We start from the raw sequence: 8,835 nt of genomic DNA on the forward strand, positions 1-8,835 counted from the left end.
AAGCTCGTCCCCTCGGCTGTCAGCGCTAAAATTCTCAAGGAAGCCCGTCTGCAGCAGGAGGTCCAGCTGGAAGAGGACGACCACAAAAATGTCATTGACCACGACGATACTGCCAATAAAATTGTGTTTCCCCAAATTCACGGCCGCAAAGACGACGAAAACTACGCTGATGATGAAGACGTCGATGATTTTGAAGGCTTTTCCGAGACACAGAGTCAGTTTGGCCAGTTTATTGTCGAGGTTTGATTATAAAAATAATTAGGGAGTAAAAAATATTAAAATTAAAAGTTTAATTTGGTCAAAATCAGGATTAAACCCGTTGACCGTTAGTTTTTAACGGAAATGTTGACGGAGGACCAAAATGATCAAATTTCCATATGTGCGGGACCAAAAAATCCAAAAGATGATGTTTATAACCAAAAACGTAAAATGACCATATGTTCATGACCAATTTTGGCTTATTTTGAGGGAGTTTTTTAGAATCCAAATTCAAAAGCACTAAAATACAAGTAAAATTACAAAGACCATGCTGAGAGAAAATAGAAGAAATTCAAGATCAGTGTGCGACTATATATATCAAAATACTACTTCATGGCCGTGAAAATACTGTAAACTTGCAACAATATTTGGCACAAGTTCTAAACAAACTACAAAAAATTCTTCACGGTTGGAGGAATTTACCAGTTGCCATTCCGCAATGGAAGATTCTCAGTAGAATTTTGTACATCTTTGTTCTACTGCGCTATACAAGGTTTCGATATGTGCATTACGCCATATGCCTGTAAAAGTATCTTCCTAAAGCCGTTGCTCAGTGCACATCTCAGAGGTCATGGGGATAGATAGAGAGCTCTATGCCACATGGGAGACAGAATCACACTCTTTGACGAGCGGAGAATGAACGTGCTATGTTTGGCACTTCTAGATAATCATCAGGTTCATCCTCATCATCTGAGGATAGGATAGATGGACCCATCCACGACTTGAAACCCTCAGTGACACGTCTCTCTACTTCTGGTGTGACTTCTATTGGGCTTGCTTCAAGCATCTCCAGCCCGGTGTTTCTACCACCTGAGTCACTATCATCAAGTATCACTGCTGCCTTTCGTCTCAGAAAGAAGGCAGCTCCTCCGTGTAAAATGACAAAACCCCATGATGCAATTTCGTAGCACCAGAACAAAGGCAAGGAGCAGCTGCTACCAAGTGTTAGCAGAGTGGAGCCAAGGAATAGTGCGAGAAGACCAAATATGATGGAAAACACCAGATTCAGTATGGATAGACATCGAACACCGCCTATAAATGATAACAAAGAGGAACTTAATAAGATGTCAAGCACAAGAAAGAAAACTTGCAGTGCACTTATCATGGCAAGCTTTGCTATACCAAAGAGCCATGCACCCACAAGAACCTAATCTCTTCAATTTAGTTCCAGCCACAAAATTTCAGCCATAATTAACTAATCGAGCCTGGAACACATTAAAGAAAGGCCACTTATAGTCCAAATTCCAAAACAGGATAAAATAAGCAAATATTCACTTTATACTATTCTAAACAAAGAGTAATACAAAAACTACAAGAGGTCATCCTACGGTAAAAAAAACAAATAGCATAATGAAGGACACCTAGACAACTAGAAATTAGATTATGATCTTCCTTGATAACTTGGTAGCTGTGACAATCCCTCAAATTGTTTTTGTTATAGCAAATAAAGCATTAGCATGCTTTTATTTCTTTCTATATGCAATTGCAATGCATCAAACGTCTGTTCAATCTTAAGACCCTGGGTCCCAACAACCCCATAACAGCACAAACAATTAGAATTCCTACAGCAGCAGCATTGTACAACAAGAACTTTAGCGCAGGCCAAGTATGATTTCATAGGATATATACAGGCAGAGAAACTTCCGTTAATTATTTCTGCTTTCGGACCAGCACTCTGATTTTAACAAAAAGGATGTCCATCTCATCATTTCAGACCAGATACAAATCCATCCATCAGCTATTACTTAATAAAGAAGTACCACGCACACAATTATGTCAGTAAATTGATGTGCTGAAAGCCTGAAACACATGCTTAAACTGGTATATTAGCTTTGACATCCTTGTCCAGAATCCTAGAAGTCCCAGAAAAACATGGTAAAACAAAAAGATAAAATAAAATAGCGTACCTCTTCTAGAGGCACAGTAATTGTTCTCAACAACCTTCAAGCATCCATTTCGTGTAGGGGCAGTATAGGCAACAATGATTCCTGTATGACACGCAACAATTATTAAAGTTGATTTGAATTTTGAATTAAAAATGTGATGTACATGGCATTGTTGGATGTAATGACTGATCTTCAAGAAAGGTTTTCTTATGGGAATATGGGATGTGGTCAATATCAAAGGAACCATGGTTGTCAGGGGAATGAAAGATATGGCTCATTATCCAAAAGTGAGGGATAAAAATTAGTACAATACTACTCTATAGTCTATAACAAGCAATTATAACCATTCCTCATCTACTCTCCTTCTCAAAACCTCCCTACCAAGAATCTTACTGGAGATAAATAACACATTAAAACCCCTTAGTACATGTTAACCATATTTCCCCTATCATGAGCACAAATGAGGAGTTCTTTCAAAACAGAAAAGAGACTCATGTTCATGTATGGACTATACTTGCTTATCAGAGTGCATTTACCATATACTTGTAAGCACATCTGTGATTCTGTGTATAGCATTTCAATACTGGCCCATCTGAATTAGCTAAGAATTTGATTGTAGATATGTAACAGCCATATCACAACCAGGGGACGTGACACTGAAGCAACGCAATGTAGGTTAGCATATTCGTTTAGGTAGGAATGGCTAATTATGATGTTGTGAGTTTAAATTACCCTATCTCAACCATATCTAAAGAGCTAATGTGAAATTTTGGATTTCAAATCCTCGTTGCTTTGGGAGTCAGTTGCACATTAGGAAGCCATATATACTCATGAGTCGCAGATCAATAACTAGCTACAGTAATCAGTCAAAAATTTCAAATGTGGGCAGCTATAGATAAGTTAAATTCCTACACATTTCAGTAAAACAGAGGATCAAAGGAGTACAATCTAAGAAGAGCTCAAAACCACAATTGCTCACCAGCAATCAAGTAAACCGCCGAAACCGCAAATAGCATCGCGGACGGAAGAAACACCACCATCCAGTAGTAATCAACCGTCTCCTGATCCGTGAGAACAAATGCGTTAGGGAATAGATCCGATTCCCTATCTCCGTCGCCGGCCGTGAAATTGACGGGCAGCGGCTGAATCCGGAGGTCGCGGCAGAAGGGGCGGCGCAGGTTGTCAGCTGGAAAGACTATTCTGAAACTGATGGCAGTGGATAGAGAAATGGCGAGGGAAATTAGGGAGAGAGCGAGCAGGATGAGAGGCTTCTGCATCTTGTGCCATGCCTTGTCCTCTTCGCGGAGGCTCTCGTACTCGTGCTTGGGCATGAAGGCCTGGCGCAGAGCATCGCCGATGATCGCCATTTGCGATTGAGGCGGTGACGGTGACGGTGACGGTGACGGTGTATCTCACATGTTTCGAAGTCTTTTTGTAATTGTGTGTGTTTTTCTTTTTCTTTTTTTATCCTTTTTCTTTTGGTCGCAGATCTAGGGTTGGTGGATTGGTGGGTGAAGTGGGGAAGTTTAAACGGAAAATGGGGAGATTTCTTAATAGCTAATTTTGTATGTGAGAGATAGGAACGGCGAGACGACTCCATTATTTCAGTGTGTATAAAATGGGACCAGGTCGATTAATTTAACTGTGGCTACGGTTAAGGACATCCACAATGGTTGCATGATCGGGTGCTCGATCGCGCGAGATCGGGCTCGGATAAGATCAGACATCCATTGCAAGCGCCTGAGTGAACGACCGAAATATCGGTCGTCCCACTTGAACGCCCGACGCGTAAGGCGATGCATCGGGCGCCCATTGCAATGCGACGCCCGATCACGCCCGAGGAAGAGTGACGCGTTTTAATATATATTTTTTTAATTTCTATCTATAAATATACCTTATTTTCAATCATTTTTCACACAACTCTCAACCCTCACACAACATCTCTCCAATCAAACATCTCTCTTTCACTCACTTTTCCAAAATGTTTCCCGGAGAAGATATAATTGGACTATCAGCTATGGAACGCGCAATATTTGCTTTCGGGAACTAGATTCTCGGAGGTATTCGTGCAATACAGGAGCAAGAACAAGCCGAAGAGCATGTCACGAGACCCATCCGTCGCCGGAAATCCATCCACCAAGAGCATGGAGTAGCTCATCAACATCTGTTCGAAGATTACTACGCCGATGAGCCACGGTGGGGACCGACGGTTTTTCGCCGACGGTTTAGGATGCGGCAAGAACTGTTTCTCCGCATTGTTCACGTGATGGAGGCGCGCGACTAGTACTTCCAATAGTGGCAAGATGCCTCCGCTTACGAAGTGCATGGTTGCGCTTCGTCAGTTGGCCTACGGCACCACGACGGACATGTTCGACGAACATCTTCACGTTGGGGATACAACTGGCCGGGAGTGTCTGGCAAAATTTTGTGAGAGCGTGGTTGACGCCTTCGACACCACATATTTGTGCAAGCCGAATGTCGAAGATTGTCAGTTCCTGATGAGGATGCACAATTGGGTGCACGGCTTTCCTGGAATGTTAGGGAGCATTGATTGTATGCACTGAGAGTGGAAGAATTGTCCGGCAGCATGGAAAGGCCAATTTACCAATGGGTATAGGGGTACCCACCCAACGATGATCCTTGAAGCCATCCTTGACCACCGTATTTGGATCTGGCATGCTCACTTTGGCATGGCGGGGTCAAACAACGATATCAACGTGTTGAACACGTCGAGTCTCTTCACCGAGCAATGCAATGGCAACGGTCTGCTTATCGAGTTCACTACCAATGGACGGCAGCATCATATGGGGTACTACTTAGCCGATGACATGTATCCGAGATGGCCAGTCTTCTTGAAGACGATCTCCTGCCCAACGGATCCGAGGAGCAGGGGCAAAGCTACGTTGGGGCTTGGGGGGCCCAAGGGCCCCCCAGCCATTGAAGTTTTTAGTATAATATATATATATATATTCAGAGGCAATAATAATATGACTCGGTAGCGCAGTTGGCCGGTGATACCGGCTACAGTTCTTAGTTGTGGTCGAGGTGCTAAGTTCGATTCATTTTTTAGAGATGTGTTTAATTCATGACTTTTAAAGGGTATAGTTTGAAAGGATATCATTTGTTCAATAACTTGTAAATATTGTAATATACATTTTTAAACTACTTTTTTTTTATTAGTATCGTAATATAATTAATAGTTTTATCAAAAAAATTAATATGTGCATTTAAACAATTGCTTGTACTTATAAAAAACTTAATTTTATTAGTAGGTAAAATTCTTTCAAGGTCATCACAAAGTTCTTATATCAATTATTCTCGACTAGATTAAATTTTCTCGATATGCATTTATATCTTGTGAACTAAATATCTAAAATATTCCTTTATTTTTAAGATCTTCTAATTCTAAATGATGAGAAAAGGCAAAACATAAAAGGGTCTTCGTACGACTAATTTCAATGACAATATCATCGAGATATACCTGCATTTATTAACAGTGAGCACTAAAATTTTTCTTCTTCTTGGACCCCCCACTGCAAAATTCCTGGCTCTGCTACTGCCGAGGAGAGCCTTTTTTGCAGAGCGGCAAGAGTCTGCACAGAAGGACGTGGAGCGAGGATTTGGTGTGCTTCAAGCGCGTTGGGCAATAGTGAAAGGCTCGGCTCGTTCCTGATACAGGCTTTGTTAGAGTTAGTATACTGAAAGCATCTTTCGTATGCTTGTATATGTAATAACTCTTATATCCATTTTTACCATTTAATGAGAAAGAATATTTTGTTACAATGTGTTTTGCTTATGAGTTACTTATGTATTTATGAGATATTGAAATATGCTTTCCATTTAAATACATAGTAGACGAGTTGTGAGCGGCGTTCACAGTAGGTAACTTGTCGGTTCTTGCAGAAGGAAAACTGTTTCACAACCTAGATAGGCTTTGACCACCTATCGCGAAAGGTTGCGACGTCAATCCGAAAGTTTCCTTGCCTAAGGAAATGAACAACGTCAGTGTGGTATAGCACTAAAAGGATCAAACAGTGAGATAAGTCTTTCTTGGCTATTTACTGAAAGACAAGGTATCAGTGATTGTCATTTCTTAATCATTGTTGACATAACATTGAGCATACGATATTAATTGAAAACTACTTTTACTTATCAAATGGTGAGGGTCTTTCGTTGCCCAAGAATCTTGATAGATTGGGTAGTGATCATTAATGTCTAAGTGGTGCTAGTATTGTTATTGCAATGAATCGTGTGCTGAGAGAGGCCAGTCTGATAATATCCTCAAGAGGTGTTTAAAAAAGGTTTTATTATTCAGAAAACTGGCAAGTTGAAATTTATTCCATGAATAATAAATAATGTTTCTGAACTAGACCACTCTTGGAAAAAGAAATTATTTAATAAAAGTCAGATAGCAGACTTGATATTAATTAATGGATATTTATATCTTTAACACGGGAAATGATTTAATTAAAGAGGAAGTCCCGGAATACTTGTAATTTCGATTTGGACGGGGTAGTCAATATTATATCTATAGTGGATGATAATAATATTTAAGTTTGGGCTTGAATTAAATTAGTTTTAATTTAATTAGTAAAAGCCTAAACTATGGCACAATCCAATCCTCCACAGATCCCTGGTCTGGCCCAAAATAATTAACTTAATATAAAAGGGAGAAGAAGAGAAGACAGATTATTATTCTACCGATAAAAATTCGATCTCTGCAATCTGTAGAGAGAGAAATATCGATATTTTTAGGGTTCTCCTTTCTGTCTTCAATTCTTCTCCGGCTTTTGAATTTGACAAGCTTTGCCCACACAAAGGTCAATTCCAAGTTAAAGGGAACAGATCAGAAGATCCGTGGTAGAGATCGATTGAAGAAGGAGTTCGAATTCAATTACTTGAATTCATACGGTAAATCGTTCTATTTAATTGCATATATGTTCAGTATGATCTGTGATTATATGCTTATTAACATGTTTCTAGTTTACAATCAGATAAAAGCATGTTTAGATGTAAATCTTTCAATCAAACTAAATAGATTTCCGCTGTAAAACCACAGCTTTATATCGCCAATGTCATGTACGCGTGCATCATCTTGCACAACATGATTATTCACGATGAAGGTACAAGAGCTGGCGATTGGTCCGACGATGAAGCTGAATCGAGCGTAGGTCATACAACCCCGCCGTTCATTCGGGGTTTACCTATGGAGTCAATGAGAGATTACAAGTAGGGGAGAACATGTGCAGTCGGCAAGCCCATCTTCAACTCATGAACGGCATGGTTGAAGAAGTTTGGGCACGTGGGTGTCGTTGAAATTGTACCTTTTTTAAGTATTTCCGTTGTAAATTTTTTTTTAATTAAGTAATGTATGTTTTGCTAGCTCTTTAATTTAATATCTAATTTTTCTATTTATAATGTGTAAACATAAAAAAACAAAATTAAAATTAAAATGAAAAATGAATAATTGATAGGGCGGATACTAGGGCGAAACCATTGCAAAAAGAAGGGGCGGACTAAGAAATGCTGATGTGGCAACAACCACTAGAGCGCCCACTAGGGCATTCATTGTGGATGCTCTAATAGTCTGATACAAACTCTAAAAATTGTACTAATACTAGTATCAACAATTAGTTTAAAGTTGTACTACTACTAGTATCAACAATGAGTTTAAAGATTTCAATTGTACTTCCTCCCCCAATCCCCAAAAAATATGTGCACTTTCTATTTTTATTAATTTCATAAAAATATGGACATTCCATTTATAGAATGTTATCCTCAACACATTACCGAAAGACATCAATTTATTCACAACTTATACTACTATGATCCACTATTACAACTCATTAAATACTAATAATAATGTGGGTCTAATTATTCAGTTACACTCTTTAACAACCATTCTCTCATTCTCTCTTATTTTACCAATTGTGCACTAATTCCCGTATCATTTTAATTGTACATATTTTTATGAGACTAATAGATTATTGATGTCCCAATGACACTCTGATCCGAACTCTAAAAATTCTAGTAGTTTCAGCAATGATCTTAATGATTTGAGCTGTATTAATTTCTAGTTTACGGTCTGATCCGAGCTCGTAATATCAACAATGAGTTTAATGATTTGAGTTGTATTAATCTCTAGTTTACAGTCTGATCCGTGCTCGTAATATCAACAATGAGTTTAATGATTTGAGTTGTATTAATCTCTAGTTTACAGTCTGATCCGAGCTCGTAATATCAACAATGAGTTTAATGATTTGAGTTGTATTAATCTCTAGTTTACAGTCTGATCCGAGCTCGTAATATCAACAATGAGTTTAATAATTTGAGTTGTATTAATCTCTAGTTTACAGTGTGATCCGAGCTCGTAATATCAACAATTAGTTTAATGATTTGAGTTGTGCTCCAATCTTTGATTGACGGTATGATTCGAGCTCTAAAAATTCTTATAGTATCCATAATGAATTTAATGATTTGAATTATATTAATTTCTAGCTGACAGCATTAGTCAAGCACTAAAATTTCTAGTAATGTCAACAATAAATTTGATGAATTGAGTTAGCTCCAATTGACAGTATGATTGAGATCTTAAAATTTTAATAGTATCAACAATATTAATAGTATCAACAATGAATATAATGACTTGAATTGTATAATCTTCAAGATGAATATGAGAGTAGTAGAGATA

The 8,835-nt window shown here is 38.5% G+C and overlaps 2 protein-coding genes across 2 annotated transcripts; one reads left to right on the forward strand and one right to left on the reverse strand.

The window, feature by feature from the left end:
• Positions 1-540: 540 nt before the first annotated feature.
• On the reverse strand, positions 541-3,717 carry LOC125210726 (uncharacterized). The gene is made up of 3 exons (XM_048110308.2): positions 3,124-3,717; positions 2,166-2,246; positions 541-1,290 (listed from the first exon to the last, which is right to left on the reverse strand). Exons 1-3 carry the CDS (start codon positions 3,509-3,511, stop codon positions 872-874), a joined length of 888 nt encoding a protein of 295 aa, XP_047966265.1. The 5' UTR covers positions 3,512-3,717; the 3' UTR covers positions 541-871.
• A 730-nt stretch (positions 3,718-4,447) lies between these two features.
• LOC125210193 (uncharacterized) lies at positions 4,448-7,377 on the forward strand. The gene is made up of 3 exons (XM_048109763.1): positions 4,448-4,631; positions 4,731-5,086; positions 7,183-7,377. Exons 1-3 carry the CDS (start codon positions 4,448-4,450, stop codon positions 7,375-7,377), a joined length of 735 nt encoding a protein of 244 aa, XP_047965720.1.
• The last annotated feature ends 1,458 nt before the right edge of the window (positions 7,378-8,835 follow it).

Source organism: Salvia hispanica, chromosome 3 (assembly GCF_029641045.1).
Source record: "Salvia hispanica isolate PSC_SH4W2 chromosome 3, Shi_PSC_v1, whole genome shotgun sequence".
NCBI classification, from domain to species: domain Eukaryota; kingdom Viridiplantae; phylum Streptophyta; class Magnoliopsida; order Lamiales; family Lamiaceae; genus Salvia; species Salvia hispanica.

What these genes read in the sequence shown, in the direction of transcription:
- LOC125210726 (XM_048110308.2), bottom strand. Translation starts at nt 3,511, where the DNA reads ATGGCGATCATCGGCGATGCTCTGCGCCAGGCCTTCATGCCCAAGCAC. An exon ending in GGCGGTTTACTTGATTGCTG is followed by an intron (nt 2,247 to 3,123) that starts GTGAGCAATTGT and finishes CGTGTCATACAG; the next exon opens with GAATCATTGTTGCCTATACT. An exon ending in TTACTGTGCCTCTAGAAGAG is followed by an intron (nt 1,291 to 2,165) that starts GTACGCTATTTT and finishes TATCATTTATAG; the next exon opens with GCGGTGTTCGATGTCTATCC.
- LOC125210193 (XM_048109763.1), top strand. Translation starts at nt 4,448, where the DNA reads ATGCCTCCGCTTACGAAGTGCATGGTTGCGCTTCGTCAGTTGGCCTAC. An exon ending in CAAGCCGAATGTCGAAGATT is followed by an intron (nt 4,632 to 4,730) that starts GTCAGTTCCTGA and finishes ATTGTCCGGCAG; the next exon opens with CATGGAAAGGCCAATTTACC. An exon ending in AGGGCCCCCCAGCCATTGAA is followed by an intron (nt 5,087 to 7,182) that starts GTTTTTAGTATA and finishes CAAACTAAATAG; the next exon opens with ATTTCCGCTGTAAAACCACA.